This window comes from Zonotrichia leucophrys, chromosome 28 (genome assembly GCF_028769735.1).
Source record: "Zonotrichia leucophrys gambelii isolate GWCS_2022_RI chromosome 28, RI_Zleu_2.0, whole genome shotgun sequence".
Taxonomy (NCBI): domain Eukaryota; kingdom Metazoa; phylum Chordata; class Aves; order Passeriformes; family Passerellidae; genus Zonotrichia; species Zonotrichia leucophrys.
The window spans coordinates 5,788,201-5,812,451 of record NC_088197.1 but is presented as its reverse complement, the minus strand read 5'-3'; the positions used below and the strand labels follow the sequence as shown (position 1 = coordinate 5,812,451).

Below are 24,251 nucleotides of genomic sequence, written 5' to 3'. Positions count from 1 at the left end.
TATAACTTTCTGTAGCCTTCTGTCTGCATCCCTTCTCTGTTCTTTAGCACAGTTTTAGTACAGCATTCTTTAATATAATACATTCTAGCATCATGAGATAATAAATGAGCCTCCCGAGAACATGGAGTCAGATTCCTTCATTCCTGCTCCACCTGGGGAACCCAGAAAACGCCCCAGGCCGAGCTCACTCATGGACAGGAGGATGAGTGATGAGGATGAGGATGAGGATGAGGATGAGACGCCCCCAGCCCAGCCCAGCCCAAACCCCCCGCTGCTCACAGGGTGCTCCATGCAGTCGGCCAGCAGAGTCACCATGACATTCAAGCCCCCCAGGTCCACGATCTCCTGGCAGAACTCGTTCCTGACCGAGAGGCGGGAGAGGGTGGCGCAGAGCTCGCTGAGAACCGCAGAGTTATCCCTGAAGGCTGCGAGGAGACAGGGACGCAGCAATTACTGCACAGTTAACGGGGTTTTATTTCGTTAATTACACAGGGAACACTGCATTTTGTTCTATGCATTCAAACAAGGAGATGCCACCTGCTCACTCTGTTCACAACGTCCTCTCTGGACAAGAGGCAGAGACAAGAGGGCCCTAAACCTGTAAAACACTTCCTAAATACGCTGAGAAACTGTTTTGATCATCTGACTGCTCCACAGGCTACCAGCAGTGGCATTTTTTGGCTCTCAGGACACATTTCATAGACAGAATTAAACCCCATTTCAGTGACAAATTCTTGAATCACCTTCGAGGAGCTTCAAGCTATGACAACGAGAGAAGAAATCAGAGAATGGGAGAAGAGAGAGAGAAATCACAAGGGATTCCTGAGAATGGGAGAAGAGAGAGAGAATGGGAGAAGAGAGAGAGAAATCACAAGGGATTCCTGAGAATGGGAGAAGAGAGAGAGAATGGGAGAAGAGAGAGAGAAATCACAAGGGATTCCTGAGAATGGGAGAAGAGAGAGAGAATGGGAGAAGAGAGAGAGAAATCACAAGGGATTCCTGAGAAGAAACCACAAGTAATTCATGAGACAGTGAGAAGAAATCACGAGTGATTCCTGAGAAGAGATCCCAAGTGGTTCCAGAGACAGTGAGAAGAAGCCCCAGGTGCTCCCCACGAGGATCAGCATCCCCGGGTCCCTTTTACCTTTCGCAGCCTCGATGAGGACCCTCAGCCCGTCGTTCTCCAGCACGATCATCTTGGCGTGGTCGTGGGCGTGCCCGAAGGGCACTCGGATGTCATCGTCGAAGGTCATGACCCTGAGGGCCGAGGCCGCGCTCCTGACGAGCTCGGCGGCGCCGCCGTGCCGGGGCAGGGCGCCGGTGATGGCCCCGGTGAGCAGGGGCAGCACGCCGGCCCGCACCAAGGCCTGCCGGTTGTGCTCGTGCTTGAGGCAGGCGTGGCGCACGCAGCGGATCCCGGCCAGCGCCACCTCGGTGTCCCCGCGCCGCTCCCGCAGGCTCTGCAGCAGCAGCTCCCGCCCCGCCGCGTCCAGCAGGTCCGGCTGCCCGTCCAGCAGGGCGGCCAGCGCGGCCAGGGCCTGCAGCAGCAGCTGCCTGTCCCCCGCGGCCAGCTGGCACGCCGACAGCACCGCGGCGTAGGCGCCGTTGCGGCCGGCCAGGCAGCGGAAGGCGAGCTGCTCCTTGCACTGCGCCGCCAGCGCCGCCAGCTGCTGCGGCAGCTGCGCCACGTCCTGCTCGGCCACGGCCCTGGCCAGGCCCTCCAGGGTCTGCGGGACACACCGAGGGTTAGTGCTGCTCCTGAGCGTGCAGGGGGAACAGCGGGGTGCGGGTTCTGGGGCTGGAAATCGGTCTGGGGTAATGGGAGCGGTGGTTTATGGTGATCGGGATTTGTGCACACAACCCCTGGAGGGACAGGGGCTCCCACACCTCCACTGGGCCAGGGTCTGGGGGACACAGCGAGGGTCAGTGCTGCTCCTGAGCGTGCAGGGGTACAGCGGGGCCCAGGTTCTGGGGCTGGAAATCGGTCTGGGGTAATGGGAGCGGTGGTTTATGGTGATCGGGATTTGTGCACACAACCCCTGGAGGGACAGGGGCCCGCACACCTCCACTGGGCCAGGGTCTGGGGGACACAGCAAGGGTTAGTGCTGCACCTGAGCATACAGGGGAACAGCAGGGCCCACGTTCTGGGGCTGGAAATCGCTTTGGGGTAATGGGAGCGGTGGTTGTGCCGTTACGGTGATTGGGATTTGTGTGCACAATCCCTGGAGGGACAGGGGCTCCCTGCGCCCAGGGTCTGGGGGACACACCGAGGGTTAGTGCTGCACGTGGGGTGTGCAGGGGGAACAGCAGGGTGGGGGTTCTGAGGCTGGAAATCAGTCTGGGGTAATGGGAGCGGTGGTTTATGGTGATCGGGATTTGTGCACACAACCCCTGGAGGGACAGGGGCTCCCAGGGTCTGGGGGACACACTGAGGGTCAGTGCTGCTGCTGAACGTGCAGGGGAACAGTGGGGTGCGGGTTCTGGGGCTGGAAATCGGTCTGGGATAATGGGAGCGGTGGTTGTGCCGTTATGGTGTTTGGGATTTGTGTGCACAACCCCTGCAGGGACAGGGGCCCGCGCACCTCCACTGGGCCAGGGTCTGGGGGACACAGCGAGGGTTAGTGCTGCACCTGAGCGTGCAGGGGAACAGCAGGGTGCAGGTTCTGGGGCTGGAAATCGGTCTGGGGTAATGGGAGCGGTGGTTGTGCCGTTACGGTGTTTGGGATTTGTGCACACAACCCCTGGAGGGACAGGGGCTCCCTGTGCCCAGGGTCTGGGGGACACACCGAGGGTTAGTGCTGCACCTGAGCGTGCAGGGGAACAGTAGGGTGGGGGTTCTGGGGCTGGAAATCGGTCTGGGGTAACGGGAGCAGCGGTTGTGCCGTTACGGTGTTTGGGATTTGTGCACACAACCCCTGCAGGAACAGGGGCTCCCTGTGCCACCACTGCCACAGCTGCACTGGGCACCAGCACCAGCTGAACTGAACCTCACCAGCCCATTCCAGCTCTGCAAGTGTCCACAGCCACGCTGGACAGAGCCTGGAGCAGCCTGGGCTAAGTGGGGCTGATCCCCACCTTGTCCCCAGCCCTGCTGTCACCCATGGGTCACCTCCAGGGACGGGGAGCCCAAACCTCCCTGGGCAGCCCTGAGCACCCTCCCCACAAGGGAATCCCTCCAGGTGTCCCACCTGAGCCTCCCCTGGCACACCCCGAGGCCGCTCCCTCCTGTCCTGCCCCGGGAGCAGAGCCCTCCCTGCAAAGGGCAAGGGGCTCCTGGAATGTTTCATATTTGCAGAATAAATAGGATTAACTGCCTGAGGAGCTCCCAGAGAAATGGGGCAGAGGTGGAAGTTGGCCTAGTAGTTATATTATTATTATTATATAACCCAGAGAGAGAGAGAGCAGCAATCTGTGCTCCTACCAGCAGGATTTGGTGCTTTTGCCTTTGCCCGTTCTCAGAGGCAGGAGGTCTCACAGCCTTCACAATATTGCTCAGGTCCACACCTAAAAGGGGAAAAAAAACCAAGTTTAATACTGGTTCCAGGATAATTGGAGTCAAATAAACAGTATCAGTTCCAGTGCTAGGGAAAAGCTGCCAAGGTAACCACAGAGAACAAAGATGAACTTGTAAAGATGCTGAAATGTTCAATTCTGACTGTAAGGCCACATTCTGCCTGGAACAAAGCTAGATGTCAGTTGAGGGGGGCAAAAAGAAGGAATTTAATTTCACTGACCAAATTTTGCCCTCCAGCTTCCCTCTAAGCAGTTTTGCAGTCATAATTAATCCACAAAAGCAGGTCAGCATTAATGGTGTCTCTGTTCCACTTCACAAAGGCTCCTTTCCAATGCTGCACGACCCACCTCTGCCTGCAGGACTCCTTTAAACCCTGGGGACGTGTACAAGAGCCCAGCCTGCAGAGTGCACGGACGGTACCTTGGGCCTCGAACTGCAGCACGGCTTCTCTCACGGCCTCCTCGGGCTCCATCTCGAACTCGGTGATGTTCTCCTGCACCGCCTCATCGAACGTCTCCTGGGCGATCTGCTTGGAGCCCATGGTGCCGGCGCGGGCTGGGTCCGCCTGCGTGTCCTGCTGCTGACAGGGGCACAGCTCGTGTTGGTGTAAAACCTTCTCAATGCCTAAAACCTTCCAGCAGAGCCCGAGCAAGGGGCCGGTTCCTCGTTCTGGTATAAAACCCTTATAACGCCCGGCAGAGCCCGAGCAAGGGGCCGGTTCCTCCCCCAGACAAAGGCTCAGAACTCTCAATCAAAGATACCCGCTCAAAGGCACGGCCGGTGTATTATTTAATGGGGGAAACACGGCAGGGAAGAGGGATAAGGAGGCATTTGGGCAGCAGTTCTGGATTTCCGTGGGGTTTCAGAGCTGCCACCGTGACGGGGCTCTCGCTGCAGCACTGAGGGCACCGCGCCCGCTCACGGCCCCGGCCCTCAGCCCGCCCTGCCCCGCTTCCCGCGGGCCCCGGAGCATCCCACACCCCTCAGCGGGCCCCGCAGCTCCCAGAGACGCGGAGAGGGCCCCGAAGGGAGGCGGCGGTGCCGGGGGAGCTCCGGGCGCACCCGCGGCCCCGCTGCCCCTCACGACCCACCTGGGCTCCACCGGCCGCCCCCGCCGCACAAAAGGCGAGGGCGGGACGGACCCGCTCGGCCGCCGTACGTGCTCTCTGCGCGTGCGCCGCGGCCCCAATTCGCACCGCTCGCCCTCACGCCGAGCGAAAAAGAACGCGGAGGGGCGGCAACGCGCACGCGCGCCACTCCCACGCACGCGCTGTGGGTGCAGCGTGCCCAGGCGCGCCCGCAGGGCAGCGGCGGCTCCCTCAGAACGGGAGGCCGCGGGCCGCTCCCCGCGCTCCCGTCCCGCTTACCGGCAGCGCCCCGCACCGTTAGTACCGCCCCGCGCCCGCCCGCAGGGGATGAGGCGGCTCCGCGCAGCGCAGGCGCGGCGGGAGGGGGCGGGACGCGGGGGCGTGGTTAACGCGTGAGGAGGCGTGGCCCGTGCGGAAGAAAGGCGTGGTTATACCGGCGTGGGGGCGTGGCCTAGAAGGGGGCGTGACCACCCGGTGTCTCCGGGAGCGGCGGGAGGGGCGTGTCTACCGGCGGAGGGGGCGTGGCCAGCGGAGGCCCCGGTGTGGCGGGAGGCGGCGGCGGCGCCGGGGCCGGCTCGGTGAGGGCGGGCCGGGCTCGGGCTCCGCTCCGGTTGCTCCTCCCGGCGCTGCGCCGGGGGCGGCGGGGAAGCGTGCGGCTCCCCTCAGGCTGTGCCTCCCCTCAGGCCGCGGCGGGAGCCCGCGCCCGCGGCAGGCCGTGCCGGTACCGTGAGGGGAAGATGGCCTCTCGGAGGATCACCCGCGACTCGTTCGAGGCCGTGGTGCAGGACAAGGTGAAGCGGTACCGGAGCGGTGCCGCGGGGGATCCCGGCCATCGTTTCGCAGGTAGGAGAGCCAGGATGGCGGGAGCAGCCCGGCAGCGCCTGCCATTTATTGATTCATTCATTAATTTATTAATTAATTCATTTATTGGCCTGGCGCCGGTGATTTTCCACATCCGTTTTTATGGAAGAGGCAGGAGAACAGCTGGGCAAAGACTGGCACCGGAACGGGGATAAAAAATGGGAATTGAGACAAAGGAATTGTCTTCAGCATCGCAGAGCGGGTCCGGGTCCAGGCGGGTCTCCAGGGCTGCAGGATGGAATTCTGGTCATGGTTTAGAAGTTAAATAAATGCAGGAGTGCCCTGGAAGCCTTTGGGTCTTTGTGCTTGGTGTTATTTTTGGGGAAAAAAGCTCAAAGCGGGGCCTTGACCTCATGAACATAACACAAAACGTGGTCCCGAAATTTGGGTTGTAAAATGTCCAGCAAGACCCTTGGGTTGCATTCCCAGGGATGGACATTCACAGGAGAGCTTTAAAATGAAGTCTGGCTGTTTTTAGAGTTGCATGAGTCCTGAAGAAATCATTCATATTAAACACTTCTGTTATTTTTTCCACGTATTCTTTACTTTCTGATTGAACCTCTGGGATTGGGGAACAAGGGTCTTGGGTAATGAGAATTTCCTGCAGTAATGAGAGAATTGTGGTTGAGTTTGTAGAAAATCCGAGTTCCTGTCCAGCTGTGGAATGGGAATTCTGGGCTGGGTGATGAGGTGGGAATGGGCCAAAGCTTGGAGTTGCTGGTCTTGGAAGTCTTTGACAATTTATAAATTCTGGGAAAGCTGCAAGTTCAGAGCTCTGATGGTTTTTGTGTCTCAAGCAGAAGACCAAGATGAGAAGGAAAAGTTTGATTTGGCGGAGAACTTGAGCTCTTGACCTTGGGGGTTGGAGTATGGGAATGGGAATGTGCTGACGTGGATTTCCCTCAGAAACCTCCCCATTTTGACTCTTTTCACCCTCTGCTTTCATCCCTCTTGCCCAGCTCCCTCCCGGCTGCCCCGGCCCCGCTACCACGAGAGCTTCCAGCACGACGGGCGCTTCCCTGCGGCCAACAGCCAGCACCAGGACTGGAGCCAGGAGCCCGGCCAGGATTACCCGGGGCAGGATTACCCGGGGCAGGATTACCCGGGGCAGGATTACCCGGGGCAGGATTATCCGGGGCAGGATTACCCCGGGGAGGATTATCCAGGGGAGAACTACCCCGGGCAGAGCTACCCCGGCCCTTCCTACCGCGCCGCCAGCCCCCTGCCCCGCAAGGAGAATTATTTCCACGGACACTTGTCCCGCGCTGCGCCCCGGGAGCGGGAGTTTGGCCCGGATTACCGGAGATTCGGCCCCAGCAGGGAGTTTGCTCCCCACGGCCGGGAGTACCGGGGTTACGGCGCCTCCCCGGGTTGCTGGGAGCCCGGCGGGCAGCACACAGCGGGGTTCAGCTCCCCGGAGCTGCTGGGGGATTTCAGGTCCCCCGGGCTGCTGGAGGAGGAGGAGGAGGAGTTCGGCAGCGTGGAGGATCAGGAGTACGAGGCCGAGGACGGCGAGTTCCGGGCGCGCAGGGGAGGCGCGGGCAGGCCCAGAGGGCTCAGGGGGAAGCGCCCCAGCAGGGCCGTGCTCAAGGCCAAGGTGTTCAAAGGAGACCCCAAGAGCCCCCTCAGGAAGTGGAGTGTGAGGAAGGCGCAGCCAGGCCTGGATCCCCAGGCTCTGGAGCAGCCCCTGGAGGTGGGTGAGCAGAGGCCGGGGCCGCTCCAGCAGCACCCAAAGGTGCCCCCGCAGGCCGTGGCAGCCCAGAGAGCCGCCCTGAGGCTGCCAAAGCCCGCCCACGCCTTCAGGAGCCTCAGCCTGGAGCCAGTGGACAGATCGGACATCTTCTCCACCTTCGGCATGGAGATCATCCGCTGGGCCGGCTTCCACGCCGTGCGCGGCGACGCCGAGTTCTCGCGGCTCTTCGGGGCCCTCTTCGAGCTGGAGACCGAGACCTGTGCCAAGATGCTGGCCTCCTTCAAGTGCGCCCTGAGGCCCGAGCACAGGGATTTCTGCTTCTTCACCATCAAGAGCCTGCAGCACGCCGCCCTGAAAACGCCCAAGGTGGACAACGAGTTCCTCAACATGCTGCTGGACAAGGGCGCCGTGAAAACCAAGAACTGCTTCTTTGAGGTCATCAAGCCCTTCGACAAGTACATCATGAGGCTGCAGGACCGGCTCCTCAAGGGGGTCACCCCTCTGCTGATGGCCTGCAACGCCTACGAGCTGAGCCTCAAAACCAGCGGCTTCGGCGACCCCCGGGAGATGGCCGGCGCCTTCGAGACCACCGTGTCCCTGTGCAGGAAATCGCTGGCCCTGCTGGGCCAGACCTTCGCCCTGGCCTCCGGCTTCCGGCAGGAGAAGATCCTGGAGGCCGTGGGGCTGCACGAGGTGGCCCCGGCGCCCGCGGCCTTCCCCAACTTCGACGACTCCACGCTGTTCGGGCGCGAGTACATCGAGCACCTGAGGGCCTGGCTGGACAAGAGCGGCTGCCCCGTGCAGATGAGGAGGGCAGGGCCAGGAGCTGGGCAGCGGCTCGGGGCGGCCGAGGGCGAGGGCACAGGTGACGGGGACAGAGGGGCCCTGCAGGGGGGGCTGCGTTCCTGTGGCGTGGGCAGGGAGGGGGTCCCTGACTCGGGAATCCCAGGGCAGTACCCACTCAGGGAGGGAATAACAGGGGAATCCCAGTCAGAACCGTGGGAGGCATGAAATCGTAATCCAGGTGAATCCCACTCGGGGAGGGAATTCCTGACTCGGGAATCCCAGTCAGGGAGGGGATAACAGGGGAATCCCAGTCAGGGATGGAATTCCAGGTGAATCCCACTCAAAGGCTGGAATTCCAGGTAAATCCCATCAGGAATGGAAATTCCAGGTGAATTCCAGGTGAATCCCATCGGAAGGAAGCAGGATGGAATTCCAGGTGAATCCCAATCAGGACTGGGGCAGGGAGGGAATTCCAGGTAAATCCCACTCAGGGCTGGAATTCCAGGTGAATCCCAGTCAGGAAGGGAATTCCAGGTGAATCCCACTCAGGGCTGGAATTCCAGGTGAATCCCAGTCAGGAAGGGAATTCCAGGTAAATCCCACTCAGGGAGGGAATTCCAGGTAAATCCCAGCCAGGGCTGGAATTCCAGGTGAATCCCACTCAGGGAGTCTGTGGGAGTTTCCGTGCTGAAATCGTGTCCTTTCTTCTCCTTCTCTCTTAAATCCAAGATTTTCACCCCAATTTTACCACCTCAAGGCAGGGAGACCAGGACCAACCTGTAACTGCCTTAATTGCAGAGTAAATATTTGCATATATGCAAATCTGGGGGTGTCACCATCACCAGGTGCATCCCCCTGGAGGTGTTCAGGTCCCATCCCTGAGCTGGGCCAGTGCCTCCTCCTGCCTAAAACATTCCTAATTCATCCTGCTTTTTTCCTAATTCATCCTTTTTTTTCCCTAAAAACCTGTTTTTCCCTTGGGCCTCAGATCCCTTCTCAGGGAGGTTTTGCAGCACTGGCGCCAAATGGTTGAAAATTTCTCACCCAGCCCTCAGAGCAGCACTGCAATAAACTGATTTTCCACCAAAACTCCTTTCTGCTGCATTCAGAAATTGCCTTTTTAAGGATGATTCCACTCGCCTGGGTGCGTTTTTTAAACCAGGGGGTTTTTGATAAATAATAAAGTTTTGCTTTTTTTGGGATTTATGGATGTATTTATTATATTTATTTATTTTGGGGGGATTTTTGATGGGATTTTGTGTCCCCACAGCCCCGCAGCGAGCGGACAGGAAGGTTCTGGACACCATCGAGCAGCTGGTGAGCAGCATCGTGGCAGGAACTCGCTCTGCCAAGGACAGGAGCGCCCAGAAAAACTCTCCTGAGTACTGGTGGGTGTGTGGGAGCTGGCTGCAAATTCGGGTTAAACTCATTAAAACTTCAGCCCTTCACTCCCTGGCAATGATCAAAGCACGTTGGAGATTTTTTTAGGTTTTTAAAAATTTTTAGGGGTTTTTAAATTTATTTTTTTTACCTTTTTTTTAGGGGGGGAAATGTTTTCGTGCTGTTAATTATCCCTGGAAATGCTCCTGGTGTTTGTGTTGCTGCTTTTGATGTGTCAGTAATGGCTCTCTGTGATCCAAATTCAAGGTGTTCAAAGGAATTTGCATTTGAGGAGCAAATCCGGGTGATGGAGACGGTTCAGGATTGCAGGGAAAACTGGAATTTGGAAAAGGGGGAGCAGATGAACTCCTGTTAATTATTTATTCCCTCAATCCCAGGAAATCCTGCTCAGCCTCACGCCAAACACCTGGAACAAACAAATAAACTGGGATGCTGAGGGGGTTTTGCTTCAAAAATGGAGATTTTCAGCTGATTTTTCCTATTTCTGTGTTTCTCAGGTTCCTGTCTGATGAGGAGTACAATTCTTACAGGTTGAGGCTGTAAATATTGAGATTTTAATCAGATTTCTCCTTTTTCTGTGTTTCTCAGGTTCCTGTGTGAGGAGGAGAGCCCAGAGTACAAATACCACATAAAAAATGGAGATTTTGAGCTGATTTTTCCTTTTTTTGTGTTTCTCAGGTTCCTTTCCGAGGAGGAGAGCCTGGAGTACAAGTACCACAGTAAAATATTGATATTTTGAGCTGATTTCTCCCATTTTTGGTGTGTTTTTACAGGTTCCTGAGTGACAAGGACAGCCTGGAGTACAAGTACTACAGTAAAATATTGAGATTTTAATCAGATTTCTCCATTTTTGGTGTGTTTTTCCAGGTTCCTGAGTGACAAGGACAGCCTGGAGTACAAGTACCACAGTAAAATGTGATATTTTAGCTGATTTCTCCATTTTTGGTGTGTTTTCAGGTTCCTTTGACAAGGAGAGCCTGGAGTACAATACTACAGTAAAAATGGGATTTTGAGTGATTTCTCCCATTTTTGTGTGTTTTTACAGGTTCCTTTCTGACAAGGAGAGCCTGGAGTACAAGTACTACAGTAACAAATGGAGATTTTGAGCTGATTTCTCCCATTTTTGTGTGTGTTTCTCAGGTTCCTGTGTGACAAGGACAGCCTGGAGTACAAGTACTACAGTAAAATATTGAGATTTTAATCAGATTTCTCCATTTTTGGTGTGTTTTTCCAGGTTCCTTTCTGACAAGGAGAGCCTGGAGTACAAGTACTACAGTAAAATATGGAGATTTTGAGCTGATTTCTCCCATTTTTGGTGTGTTTCCAGGTTCCTTTCTGACAAGGACAGCCTGGAGTACAAGTACTACAGTAAAATGTGGATATTTTGAGCTGATTTCTCCATTTTTTGGTGTGTTTTCCCAGGTTCCTGAGGAAGGGTAAAAGCCTGGATTTTATCAGATTCTATTCCAGTTTTAAAACTGAGTAGTATAATATTTAATACGATTTCTCCATTTTTGGTGTGTTTTTCCAGGTTCCTTTCTGACAAGGAGAGCCTGGAGTACAAGTACCACAGTAAAATATGGAGATTTTGAGCTGATTTCTCCATTTTTGGTGTGTTTCCAGGTTCCTGAGTGACAAGGACAGCCTGGAGTACAAGTACTACAGTAAAATATTGATATTTTAATCAGATTTCTCCCATTTTTGTGTGTTTTTACAGGTTCCTTTCTGACAAGGAGAGCCTGGAGTACAAGTACTACCGGCTGAGACTGTAAATATTGAGATTTGGAGCTGATTTTTCCTTTTTTTGTGTTTCCCAGGTTCCTGAGTGACAAGGACAGCCTGGAGTACAAGTACCACAGTAAAATATTGAGATTTTGAGCTGATTTCTCCTTTTTTGGTGTGTTTCCAGGTTCCTTTCCAAGGAGAGCCTGGAGTACAAGTACTACAGTAAAATATGGAGATTTTAATCAGATTTCTCCATTTTTCCAGGTTCCTTTCAGACAAGGAGAGCCTGGAGTACAAGTACTACAGTAAAATATTGATATTTTGATCTGATTTCTCCCATTTTTGTGTGTTTCCAGGTTCCTTTCTGACAAGGAGAGCCTGGAGTACAAGTACTACAGTAAAATATTGAGATTTTAATCAGATTTCTCCATTTTCCCAGGTTCCTTTCAGACAAGGAGAGCCTGGAGTACAAGTACTACCGGCTGCGGCTGTCGGAGGCGCAGAGGAGCGGCCTGGCCGGGCGGGCAGCGGCCCCCGAGGCGCTGAGGGCCGTGCTCTATGCCCGGAGGGTGGCTGCCATCAAAAGGAGACTTTTCAAGAGGAAAAAAACCCCTGGGCTCCTCCCTGCCCGTGCCAGGAGGGCGAGGAGGGCGAGCCCTGGCACCCAGAGCCTGCTGCCGGCTGGCACAGGAGGGAAACAGCCTGAGAAAAACGTTCCAGCTGGCACAGGAGGGAAACACCCAAACCAAAATCTGTCAGCTGGCACAGGAGGGAAACACACAGATAAAAATGTTCCAGCTGGCACAGGAGGGAAACAGCCAGAGAAAAATCTGTCAGTGTGCAGAGGAGTGAAACAGCCAGACAGAAACCTCACAGCTGGCACAGGGCAGGAACAACCAGATCAAAATGTTCCAGCTGGCACAGGGCTGGAACAACCAGACAGAAATCTGTCAGCTGGCACAGGGCTGGAACAGCCAAACCAAAATCTCCCAGCTGGCAAAGGGCCAGACCAAAACCTCGCAGCTGGCACAGGAATGGAACACCCTGAGCAAAATCTGTCAGCTGGCACCGGGCTGGAGCAGCCACACCAAAACCTCGCAGCTGGCACAGGAATGGAACAGCCAGAGCAGAGCCTCGCAGCTGGCACAGGGCTGGAGCACCCAAATCAGAACCTGCCAGCTGGCACAGGGCTGGCACACCCAAATGAAAACCTCGCAGCTGGCACAGGAATGGAGCACCCAAATCAGAACCTGCCAGCTGGCACAGGGCTGGCACACCCAAATCAGAACCTCGCAGCTGGCACAGGGCTGGCACACCCGCACCAACCCGTTCCAGGTGCAGAGCCTGGCCCGGCCCAGCCTGGCCCCGGTGCCCGCTGTGCCCCACAAGGTGCCAGCAGCAGCAGCAGCAGCAGCAGCAGCAGGTGCCAGGTGCCCGCGGCAGCAGAGGGAAGAGCGGATGCCCAGGGGTTGGCAGCAGATCCCGAGGGATCCCAGTTTGCTGATGGTGAGTGGGGCCCTGGGGTTTTGATTATGGCAGGGGAAAAATGAAAATTAACATGTTAATGCTAATTTATACCCAGGAAAAGCAAACGGGGGTTGGGAATTTCAGTTGTAGCAGGGGAAACAGAATGGGAATTTTGGGAATATTAAATTTATTCCAGGAAAACAAGCAGGGGTTGGATTGGGAATTTTGGGAATATTAAATTGTGTCCAGGAAAACAAGCAGGGGTTGGATTGGGAATTTTGAACTATAGCAGGGAAAACAAACAGGAATTTTGGGAATATTGTGTCCAGGAAAAGCAAACAGGGATTGGAAATTTCAGTTGTAGCAGGGAAACAGAATGGGAATTTTGGGAATATTAAATTTATTCCTGAAAAACTAACGTGGCGTTGGATTGGGAATTTTGAACTATAGCAGGGGAAAACAAACAGGAATTTTGGGAATATTAAATTGTGTCCAGGAAAAGCAAAGAGGGGTTGGGAATTTCAGTTGTAGCAGGGGAAACAGAATGGGAATTTTGGGAATATTAAATTGTGTCCAGGAAAACTAACATGGCGTTGGATTGGGAATTTTGAACTATAAGAGGGGAAAACAAACAGGAATTTTGGGAATATTAAATTTATTCCAGGAAAACTAACAGGGGTTGGATTGGGAATTTTGAATTATAGCAGGGGAAAACAAACAGGAATTTTGGGAATATTAAATTGTGTCCAGGAAAAACGAACATGGATTAAGAATTTAAATTATAGCAAGGAAAAAAACTGACATGGGGTTAGAGCTGGGATGTGAAATTATAGCAGGGAAAACCAACAGGTTACATTGGGAATTTTGAATTACAGCAGGAAAACCAACAGGTTACATTGGGAATTTTGAATTACATTGGGAATTTTGAATTACAGCAGAGAATTCTGAATTACAGCAGGAAAAACTGACAGGTTAACATTGGGAATTTTGAATTACATTGGGAATTTAAATTATAGCCAGGAAAACCAACAGGTTACATTGGGAATTTTGAATTACATTGGGAATTTGAATTACAGCAGGGAAAACCAACAGGTTACATTGGGAATTTTGAATTATAGCAGAGAAAAAAACAACAGGTTACATGGGGAATTTTGAATTATAGGAGGGAAAACCAACAGGTTACATTGGGAATTTTGAATTATAGGAGGGAAAACCAACAGGTTACATTGGGAATTTTGAATTACATTGGGAATTTTGAATTACAGCAGGAAAACCAACAGGTTACATTGGGAATTTTGAATTACAGCAGGGAAAAAACCAACAGGTTACATTGGGAATTTTGAATTACAGCAGGGAAAAAACCAACAGGTTACATTGGGAATTTTGAATTACAGCAGGGAAAACCAACAGGCTAACATTGGGAATTCTGAATTATAGCAGGGAAAAAACCAACAGGTTACATTGGGAATTTTGAATTACATTGGGAATTTTGAATTATAGGAGGGAAATTCCCAACAGGTTACATTGGGAATTTTGAATTGTAGCAGGGAAAACCAACAGGTTATGTTGGGAATTTTGAATTACAGCAGGAAAACCAACAGGTTATGTTGGGAATTTTGAATTACAGCAGGGAAAAAACCAACAGGTTACATTGGGAATTTTGAATTACATTGGGAATTTTGAATTACAGCAGGGAAAACCAACAGGTTGCATTGGGAATTTTGAATTCCATTGGGAATTTTGAATTACAGCAGGAAAACCAACAGGTTACATTGGGAATTTGAATTACAGCGGGGAAAAAACCAACAGGCTAACATTGGGAATTTGAATTACAGCAGGGAAAACCAACAGGTTACGTTGGGAATTTTGAATTATAGGAGGGAAATTCCCAACAGGTTACATTGGGAATTCTGAATCCCAGCAGGGCAAACAGCCCGGGGCGAGGTTGGGAATTTCTGACCGTGCCCAGGATAAACCCCAAACTCGCGCCATGCCCAGAAACCCCCTCTGGCAGCCCCCAGCCCCGTTCCTGTGCCCCTGCCCCGTCTCACCAGCGCTTTGGTGCTTGCAGTGGATGCCAGGACCATGGCGATGGCAGAGAGGCTGGCGCGGTTCGTGGCACAGGCGGGGCCGGAGATGGAGCAGTTCAGCATCGACAACAGCGCCGACAGCCCCGAGCTCTGGTGAGTCCCTGCCCGGAACTGGGGGCACCTCCATGGATGGTGGGGATCTGAAATATCTCAGGGAAAAAACCCATTTATGCAGAAATATATTGATTTCTGATCATCAGCTTGGGTTGGTTTTGAGCCTGATCGCCAGCCTGCACCCTGAAACTGGGAATTTCCAATGAATTCATTTGGCCTTCATTTCCTTGGATTTTTGACCATATTTCCCCTGGCTTTTTGACCTTGTATCCCCTGGATTTTTCACCTTATTTCCCCTGCATTATTTACCTTATCTTCCCTGGATTTTTGATATTGTTTCCATGGATCTTTAACCATATTTTCCCCTGGATTTTTTCACCTTATTTCTCCTGCATTCTTTACCTTATCTTCCCTGGATTTTTGCCTTATCTTCCTGTATTTTTGATTATGTTTCCGTGGATTTTTGACCTTATTTCCCCTGCATTTTATGACCTTATTCCCCTGCATTATTTACCTTATCTTCCCTGGATTTTTTGCTTTATCTTCCTGTATTTTTGATATTGTTTCCATGGATTTTGGACCTTATTTCCTGCATTATTTACCTTATTTTCCCTGGATTTTTTGCCTTATCTTCCTGGATTTTGATATTGTTTCTGTGGATTTTTGACCATATTTTCCCCTGGATTTTTCACCTTATTTCTCTGTCTCTTTGACCTTATTTCCCCTGCATTCTTGACCTTATCTTCCCTGGATTTTTTGCCTTATCTTCCTGGATTTTTGATATTGTTTCCATGGATTTTTAACCTTATTTCCCCTGAATTTTATGACCTTATTCCCCTGCATTCTTTACCTTATCTTCCCTGGATTTTTTGCCTTATCTTCCTGGATTTTTGATATTGTTTCCATGGATTTTTAACCATATTTTCCCCTGGATTTTTCACCTTATTTCTCTGTCTCTTTGACCTTATTTCCCCTGCATTCTTTACCTTATCTTCCCCTGGATTTTTTGCCTTATCTTCCTGGATTTTTGATATTGTTTCCGTGGATTCTTGACCTTATTTCCCCTGCATTTTTGACCCTATCTACCCTGGATTTTTGATATTGTTTCTCTGGCTTTTTGACCATATTTCCCCTGCATTCTTGACCTTGTTTTCCCTGCATTTTTCACCTTATTACCCCTGGATTTTTGACTTTATTTTCCCCTGGACTTTGACCATTTTTGACCTTATATTCCCCTGCATTTTTGACCTTATTTTCCCTGAACTTCTTCCCCTTATCCCCCCTTATTTTTCCCTTTTTTCCCCCCTCATTTTTCCCCTTATCCCCCCTCATTTTCCCCCTTTTCCCCCCTCATTTTTCCCCCTTTTTCCCCCCTCATTTTCCCCCTTATTTTCCCCCTCATTTTCCCCTTATCCCCCCTCATTTTTCCCCCCTCATTTTTCTCCTTTTTCCCTCCTCATTTTCCCCCTTTTTCCCCCTCATTTCCCCCTTTTCCCCTCATTTTTCCCCTTTTTCCCCCTCATTTTCCCCTTATCCCCCTCATTTTCCCCCTTTTTCCCCCTCATTTTTCCCCTTTTTCCCCCTCATTTTTCCCCTTTTTCCCCCTCATTTTTCCCCTTACCCCCCCCCATTTTCCCCCTTTTTTCCCCTCATTTTTCCCCTTTTTCCCCCCTCATTTTTCCCCTTTTTCCCCCTCATTTTCCCCTTTTCCCCTCCTCATTTTCCCCCTCACCTCCCATCTCTCCCCCCAGGTTCCTGCAGGACCAAACCAGCCCCGCATTCAAGTTCTACCGCATGAAAGTGCTGGAGCTGTGTCCCTCCATCACCTTCAGCCCCGAGGCTGCCCCGGCTGCAGGGACAGCCCTGGACCCCGAGGAGGACGAGGAGGAAGAGGAGGAGGAGGAAGAAGAAGAGGAGGAAGAAGAGGAAGAAGAAGAGGAAGAAGCAGAGTTTGAGCCCTCCCAGGCTGCTGAGGAGGATGAGGATGATGAGGAGGCCGTGGCAGCAGGTAGAAGGGTGACAGAGGAAGAAGTGGTGTCCGTGGCAGGAGAGGAGGTGGCAGGAGGTGCCGCTCAGCCCCGCGGCCGCGCTGACGGCGCTGTCCCACCTCTGTCGACACAGGCACCCCCCGGCCCGGGCCCCGGCGCGCGCTTCCCCCGCAAACGCGTCAGCTCCAAGTCGCTCCGGGTGGGCCTGATCCCGGCCCCAAAGCGGATCTGCCTCGTCCAGGAGCCCAAAGGTGGGTCGGCAGTGAAAGGGTTAAATTCTGTACGGAATTTGGGCAAAAATCCACATTTTTTTATCGCTTTAAAAATGGGATTATTTAATGCAAACACATCGGCTCCAAGTCGCTGAGGGCGGGCCTGATCCAGGCCCCCAAGCGGATCTGCCTCGTCCAGGAGCCCAAAGGTGGGTCAGCACTCAAAGGGTTAAACTCTGTACGGAATTTGGGCAAAAATCCCCATTTTTTAAAGTGTATTGTCACTTAAAAAATGGCATTTGTTTAATGCAAACGCGTCAGCTCCAAGTCGCTGAGGGCGGGCCTGATCCAGGCCTCAAAACGGATCCGCCTCATCCAGGAGCCCAAAGGTGGGTTGGCTGTGAAATAGTTCCATTTTGTGTAGTAAAAAAGGGAATTTGGGAAAAAATCCCCATGTTTTAGGTGTTGTCATGTTAAAAATGGCATTTCATCAATGCAAAGTTCAGCTCCAAGTCGCTCAGGGCGGGCCTGATCCAGGCCCCAAAGCGGATCTGCCTCATCCAGGAGCCTAAAGGTGGGTCAGCACTCAAAGGGTTAAATTCTGTATGGAAAAAAAGGGGATTTGGGCAAAAATCCCCATCTTTTGGGTGTATTGTTCCTGAAAAAATGGCATTTATTTAATGCAAATGCATCAGCTCCAATCCCTGAGGGCGGGCCTGATCCCGGCCCCAAAGTGGATCTGCCTCGTCCAGGAGCCCAAAGGTCAGTGTGCACTGAAAGAGTTAAGTTTTATACAGAAATAAAGGAGGATTTGGGTAAAAATCCCCATTTTTTAAAGTGTATTCTCACTTAAAAAATGGGATTATTTAATGCAAACACGTCAGCTCCAATCCCTGAGGGCTGGGCCTGGTCCCGGCCCCAAAGCGGATCTGCCTTGTCCAGTAGCCTAAAGGTGGGTTGGCAGTGAAATAGTTCCATTTTGTGTAGTAAAAAAGGGAATTTGGGAAAAAAATCCCCATGTTTTAGGTGTTGTCATGTTAAAAATGGCATTTCATCAATGCAAAGTGCAGCAGCGAGTCCCTGAGGCTGGGCCTGATCCCGGCCCCAAAATGGATCTGCCTCATCCCGGAGCCCAAAGGTCAGTGTGCACTGAAAGAGTTAAGTTTTATACAGAAATAAAGGAGGATTTGGGAGAAAATCCCCATTTTTTAAAGTGTATTGTCACTTAAAAAATGGCATTTTTTTAATGCAAACGCGTCAGCTCCAAGTGGCTGAGGGCGGGCCTGGTCCCAGCCCCAAAGTGGATCTGCCTCGTCCAGGAGCCCAAAGGTGGGTCAGCACTCAAAGGGTTAAATTCTGTACAGGATTTGGGGAAAAATCCCCATTTTTTTAGGTGTTGTTGCTTTAAAATATGGGATTTATCCAATATGAAACTCAGCTCCAAGTCGCTGAGGGCGGGCCTGATCCAGGCCCCAAAGCGGATCTGCCTCATCCAGGAGCCTAAAGGTGGGTCAGCACTCAAAGGGTTAAATTCTGTATGGAAAAAAAGGGGATTTGGGCAAAAATCCCCATCTTTTGGGTGTGTTTTTCCTGAAAAAATGTCATTTATTTAATGCAAATACATCAGCTCCAAGTCCCTGAGGGCGGGCCTGGTCCCGGCCCCAAAGTGGATCTGCCTCGTCCAGGAGCCCAAAGGTCAGTGTGCACTGAAAGAGTTAAGTTTTATACAGAAATAAAGGAGGATTTGGGGAAAAATCCCCATTTTTTAAAGTGTATTGTCACTTAAAAAATGGCATTTGTTTAATGCAAATGCGTCAGCTCCAATCCCTGAGGGCGGGCCTGGTCCAGGCCCCAAAGCGGATCTGCCTCATCCTGGAGCCCAAAGGTGGGTCGGCAGTGAAATAGTTCCATTTTGTGTAGTAAAAAAGGGAATTTGGGAAAAAAATCCCCATGTTTTAGGTGTTGTCATGTTAAAAATGGCATTTCATCAATGCAAAGTTCAGCAGCGAGTCCCTGAGGGCGGGCCTGGTCCAGGCCCCAAAGCGGATCTGCCTCATCCCGGAGCCCAAAGGTCAGTGGGCACTCAAAGGGTTAAATTCTGTATGGAAAAAAAGGGGATTTGGGCAAAAATCCCCATTCTTTAGGTGTTCTGGCTTTAAAAATGGGATTATTTAATGCAAACATGTCAGCTCCAATCCCTGAGGGCGGGCCTGGTCCAGGCCCCAAAGCGGATCTGCCTCATCCCGGAGCCCAAAGGTGCGTTGGCAGTGAAAGGGTTAAATTTCATTGTAAAAGAGAGGAGGATTTGGGCAAAAAAATCCTGATTTTTTAGGTATTTTGTCACTTCAAAAATGGCATTTCTCCGACACAAAACTCAGCTCCGAGTCCCTGAGGGTTGGGGTGTCTGAGCCCAAAGGTCGGTGGGCACTCAAAGGGTTAAATTCTCTACTGAAATAAAAGAAGATTTGGATAAAAATCCTGAATTTTTAGGTGTTTTATCCCTTAAAAAATTGTATTTTTTGGTACAAAAATGAGCACAAAATTCACTTCAAAAGTAGAAGCTGAAGAAATAATTTGTTACGGACCAATATATTTCTAATAAATTGAGACTATATCGATTTTTTTTTTCCATTAATTTTGATCTTTTTTTATTGCTCTAATTTTTCTTATTGCTTCTGTTTTAGGTCCAGGCTTGAAATGGGATTTTTGGAGGATTTTTAGCTGTGGTTTAGAGGAAAAAAAATAATTTTTTTACTAAAATAATTTAAATTTTGAAATTTGTGGTTTTTTTGCCTTGCAGTGCATGAACCTGTCAGGATTGCTTATGACAGACCCCGGGGCTGCCCTGTCACAAAGAAAAAAAAGGTAAAAAAATTCACATTTCTGCCACCAAATCCAGCCAGAAATGAGAACTGGTTTGGGAAAAAACAATCTGGAAAGCAGGAAATTAATTTTAAAAAATGTATTCTAAAATTCCTTTTAAAGAAGGAAATTACTGTGAGGAAATTCCTTGGAAAATTCCTTTGAATTAAGGAAAATTCCTTTAAGAATTCCTTTAACAATTCCTTTAAAAAAATTCAATTTACACTGGTCCGGATGGGAATTTCACACATTTCACCAGCCCCTGTCTCACCCTAATAAATTCCTTTATTTTTAAAATTTTTTCCCATTTTTCTCTAGAAACCCAAGGATATGGAGGTGCCCCAGGAACGTGGGGTTCCAGATGCTGGCACGAAATTTCTTTCTAAAAAATTCCTTTTAAAAGAAAGAAATTGCTTTTTAAAAATCCTTTTAAAATTCCTTAAAAAAGAAGAAAAATCCTTTTTAAAAAAATAAGAAAATTCCCTTAAAACCTCATTTAAAATCCGGAATTTCCTTTAAAAAAATTCAATTTACGCCGGTGCGGATGGGAATTTCGCCCCGATTAATTTTATATTTTCCCACCCATTTCGCCCTAATAAACGTTAATTTTTTTTCCCGTTTTTTGCCATTTTCTCCCCGTTTTCCCCAGAAGGCCCGGGCGCTGGAGGCGCCCCAGAAGAGGCTGAGCCCCAGGAACGTGGGGTTCCAGATGCTGCAGAGGATGGGCTGGCAGGAGGGGCACGGGCTGGGCACGCGCGGCCGCGGCATCCGGGAGCCCCTGCACCTGTAAGGGGGGAAAAATGGGGATTTTGGGGGGAAATAGGGGGGTTTGTGGGGGAAATAGGGGGAAAATAGGGGGATTTATAGGGGAAAAATAGGAGTTTGAATGGGGGAAAATAGGGGGATTTAGGGGGGAAAAAATAGGGGTTTGAATGGGGGAAAATGTGGGTTTGAATGGGGAAAAATAGGGGGATAATAAGGGAGTTATGGGGGAAAATAGGGGGATTTATGGGGGAAAATAGGTGTTTTAATGAGGGAAAAATAGGGGTTTGAATGGGGGAAAATAGGGGGATTAATAGGGGAAAATAGGGGGCTTTATGGGGGAAAAATAGGAGTTTGAATGGGGGAAAATAGGGGATTTAATGAGGGAAAAATAGGGAGATTTATAGGGGGAAAATAGGGGTTTGAATTGGGGAAAATAGGGGTTTGAATGGGGGAAGATAGGGGAGTTTGTGGGGGAAAATAGGAGTTTTAATGAGGGAAAATAGGGGGGTTTATGGGGGAAAATAGGGGGGTTTATGGGGGAAAATAGGGGTTTTAATGGGGGAAAATAGGGGGGTTTATAGGGGGAAAATAGGGGTTTGAATGGGGGAAAATAGGGGGGTTTATGGGGGAAAATAGGGGTTTTAATGGGGGAAAATAGGGAAATTTATAGGGGGAAATAGGGGTTTTAATGAGGGAAAAATTGGGGTTTTAATGGGGAAAAATAGGGGGATTTATAGGGGGAAAATAGGGGTTTTAATGGGGGGAAAATAGGGGGATTTATGGGGGAAAAATAGGGGTTTGAATGGGGGAAAATAGAGGGAAAATAGGGGAATTTATAGGGGAAAAATAGGGGGATTTATAGGGGAAAATATGGGTTTGAATGGGGGGAAAATAGGCATTTTAATGAGGGAAAAATAGGGGTTTGAATGGGGGAAAATAGGGGCATTTATAGGGGAAAATAAGGGGCTTTATGGGGGAAAAATGGGGGAAAATAGGGGGATTTATGGGGGAAAATAGGGGGATTTATAGGGGAAAATAGGGGTTTGAATGGGGGAAAATAGGGGGGTTTTTTGGGGGAAAAATAGGGGGATTTATGGGGGAAAAATGGGGAAAATAGGGAAATTTATAGGGGAAAATAGGGGTTTTAATGAGGGAAAAATAGGGGTTTTAATGAGGGAAAATAGGGGGATTTATAGGGGATTTATGGGGGTTTATAAGGGGGAAAATAGGGGGATTTATGGAGGAAAATAGGGGGGTTTTAATGGGGGGAAAATAAGAGTTTTAGTGTGGGAAATTGAGAGCTTTTAATAGGGGAAAATAAGGGGTTTTTAATAGGGGAAATTCATTATTTTAATGGGAGAATTCAGAGTTTTCAGTAGGGGAAAATTGAGGTTTAATATGGGAAATTCCCCGAATTCCCATAAAATTCCCCTTTATCCAGAATTATGCGCCATTCCCTGATCCCTCCTCAAATCCCAAAATCAAGATATTTCCACCCGAAAACCAAACCTAAACTTCAAACTTATTCCACAATTCCCTCTCCCACCTGATTTTTTTTTTTTTTGTTTTCACCCACAAAATCCCATTTTTCAACTGGGAATTCACCTTCTAATGGGAATTGAGGGGAAAAAACATTAAAATAATTCAAAATAATTGAGAATAATTGGCTGCGCCAGGCACCGAATGGTGCAAAATTGATTGGAAAAATCAGATTTTTTTGGTTCTAATTGTGAAATTTTCTTCCCCAGGGGCGCAACCTCAGCTGGGGAGGGTTTGGGAGTGGCAGGGGAGGAAAACCAAGAGGATGCTTTTGACATTTTCCGCCAGAGGATGATCCAGATGTACAGACAGAAACGGGCAAACAAATAGGTGAGTGCCAAACATCCCAAAAATTCCCTTTTCCACCCAAATTCCGCCTTTTCCCGCAGTTCTGGGCGAGTTTTGGTGGGCTCTGGGTGCCCTGGAGGTGCTGAGTGAGCCCAAAACTTGAATTTTGGAGCTTTTGCTGCTTTTTGGGATTCTGGAGGTGCTGAGGGAGCCCAAAATCTTCATTTGTTGGGAGTTGTTCGGATTTCTGAGCATCTTTTTTTCTCTTTTTCTCTCTTTTTCCTTCTCTTTCTCTTATTTTTTTTTCTGTTTCCCCCTCTGTTTCCTCTATTTTTACCCTTTTTCCCTCCTTTCTTTCTCTATTCCTCTTTTTTTCTTTTTTCCTCTTCCTCTTTTCTTCTTTTTTCCCCTTTTTTCTCCCTCTTTCTCTCTTTTCTCTCTTTCCCCCTTTTTTCTTTTTTTTTCTTTGTTTCCCCATCTTTTCCCACTTTTTCCCCCTCTTTTTTCCCCATTTTTCTCTTTTTTTTCCCCTCCTTTTTTTCCTCTTTATTTTTCTTTGTTTTGCCCTCTTTTTTCCCCCTTTTTGCCTCTTTTTCTCTCTTTTTTCCCCATTTTTCTCTCTTTCTCTCTTTTCCCCCTCCTTTTTTTTTCTCTTTATTTTTCTTTGTTTCCCCCTCTTTTTTCCCCTTTTTTCTCTCTTTTTCCCCTTTTTTCTCTCTTTTCCCCTCCTTTTTTTTCCTCTTTATTTCTCTTTGTTTCCCCCTCTTTTTTCCCCATTTTTCTCTCTTTTTCCCCCGTTTTTCTCTCATTCCAGCTCCAGGCTCTCTTCCATGAAGACCCCCGGGCCCCCTCCCCTCCCTCCCGCGCTGTCTCTGCTGCCTTTGCTCCGGTTTGCCTGGGATCCACCCAAAATTCACATTTTCCACCCCAAATTCTGGATTTGCCATCCCAAAATTCACATTTTCCACCCCAAATTCTGGATTTGCCATCCCAAAATTCGCATTTTACACCCCAAATTCTGGATTTTCCATCCCAAAATTCGCATTTTACACCCCAAATTCTGGATCTTCCCTGGAATTCCACCCCAAATTCCGGATTTTCCGCCCCAAATTCTGGATTTTCCGCCCCAAATCTCAGATTTTCCCTGGAATTCCATCCCCAGACAGTGAAAATGAGGATTTTGCCCCATTTTGGTGTCAGTAACCCTTTGGTAGAAACGTTCAACCCAATAAATGCGGGGCTGGACAATTCCTGCTGCCTGGGACGCTGAAATTTGGATTTTTGTTGTGGTTTCAGCCCTTTGGAGGAGACAGGATTTTTTATTTTAATTTAATTAATTTGTTTTTGCTGGAATTCGGAATTCCTCTGGGTGCAGAGCAGGATTTTGGGGTCAAAATCCATTTTTGGGCTGGGATTCCTCACCAAAAACTGGAATTATTTCCCAAAAATCAACGTACAAGTTTTTGGGTTTTGCCTCTTGACCTCCCACTCTACTTCCAACTTTTATTTTACCCAAATAAATCCTCAAAAATCCAAATATTCTCTTTTTGGCTTCTCCCTGCCCTAATTAAAACAAAATTTGAAATTATTTTGAATTTTGAATCCTGCATATCTCAGAGCTGAGTGGCCAAGCACAACCCGAGGTGGATTTGAGCAATAAAACACCTGAAAATCAGAATAAAACATGTGGAAAAATCAGAATAAAACTCCTGGAAAATCAAAATAAAACACCTGAAAATCAGAATAAAACACCTGAAAAAATCAGAATAAAACACCTGGAAAAATCAGAATAAAACACCTGAAAAATCAGAATGTGCTGAAACCACCACGGGGTTTTTCTGAAATAAAATCCAGTTTTGGGGTTTTTGTTCCGTTTGGGGCTGGAGTTGGAGTTCTCTGTGCCAATAAAATTCTGGTG

At 49.7% G+C, this 24,251-nt stretch overlaps 2 protein-coding genes across 10 annotated transcripts in view; one reads left to right on the top strand and one right to left on the bottom strand.

The window, feature by feature from the left end:
• The window catches only part of ARMC6 (armadillo repeat containing 6), an 8,322-nt gene extending 3,327 nt beyond the window's left edge, over positions 1 to 4,995 (bottom strand). For 3 of the 6 annotated variants that reach the window (XM_064734551.1, XM_064734556.1, XM_064734555.1), the window contains exons 1-5: positions 4,606 to 4,717; positions 3,935 to 4,094; positions 3,422 to 3,504; positions 1,145 to 1,727; positions 280 to 425 (exon numbers count right to left, since the gene is read on the bottom strand). In XM_064734551.1, coding sequence (XP_064590621.1) covers positions 280 to 425; positions 1,145 to 1,727; positions 3,422 to 3,504; positions 3,935 to 4,055 — 933 coding nt within the window. In that variant the 5' untranslated portion in view covers positions 4,056 to 4,094; positions 4,606 to 4,717. Of the gene's footprint in view, positions 1 to 279; positions 426 to 1,144; positions 1,728 to 3,421; positions 3,505 to 3,934; positions 4,095 to 4,605; positions 4,718 to 4,881 lie in introns of those variants that run through there. The other 3 variants (XM_064734553.1, XM_064734554.1, XM_064734552.1) reach the window with 3 other exon arrangements.
• SUGP2 (SURP and G-patch domain containing 2) lies at positions 4,807 to 24,251 on the top strand. 4 transcript variants are annotated; one of them, XM_064734549.1, is made up of 11 exons: positions 4,807 to 4,898; positions 5,286 to 5,445; positions 6,423 to 8,021; positions 9,213 to 9,330; positions 11,508 to 12,574; positions 14,607 to 14,718; positions 16,431 to 16,918; positions 19,680 to 19,744; positions 20,391 to 20,527; positions 22,255 to 22,375; positions 23,148 to 24,251. In XM_064734549.1, exons 2-10 carry the CDS (start codon positions 5,340 to 5,342, stop codon positions 22,373 to 22,375), a joined length of 3,813 nt encoding a protein of 1,270 aa, XP_064590619.1. In that variant the 5' UTR covers positions 4,807 to 4,898; positions 5,286 to 5,339; the 3' UTR covers positions 23,148 to 24,251. The 4 variants fall into 4 exon arrangements, 2 of the variants coding, with proteins under 2 accessions (XP_064590619.1, XP_064590620.1); XM_064734550.1 differs by lacking the exon at positions 4,807 to 4,898 and having other exon boundaries at positions 5,165 to 5,445; positions 20,394 to 20,527; XR_010442953.1 differs by lacking the exons at positions 4,807 to 4,898; positions 22,255 to 22,375; positions 23,148 to 24,251 and having other exon boundaries at positions 5,165 to 5,445; positions 16,431 to 16,687; positions 16,801 to 16,918; positions 20,394 to 20,443.

What these genes read in the sequence shown, in the direction of transcription:
- SUGP2 (XM_064734549.1), top strand. Translation starts at nt 5,340, where the DNA reads ATGGCCTCTCGGAGGATCACCCGCGACTCGTTCGAGGCCGTGGTGCAG. An exon ending in TCCCGGCCATCGTTTCGCAG is followed by an intron (nt 5,446 to 6,422) that starts GTAGGAGAGCCA and finishes CCTCTTGCCCAG; the next exon opens with CTCCCTCCCGGCTGCCCCGG. An exon ending in GGGATCCCAGTTTGCTGATG is followed by an intron (nt 12,575 to 14,606) that starts GTGAGTGGGGCC and finishes TGGTGCTTGCAG; the next exon opens with TGGATGCCAGGACCATGGCG.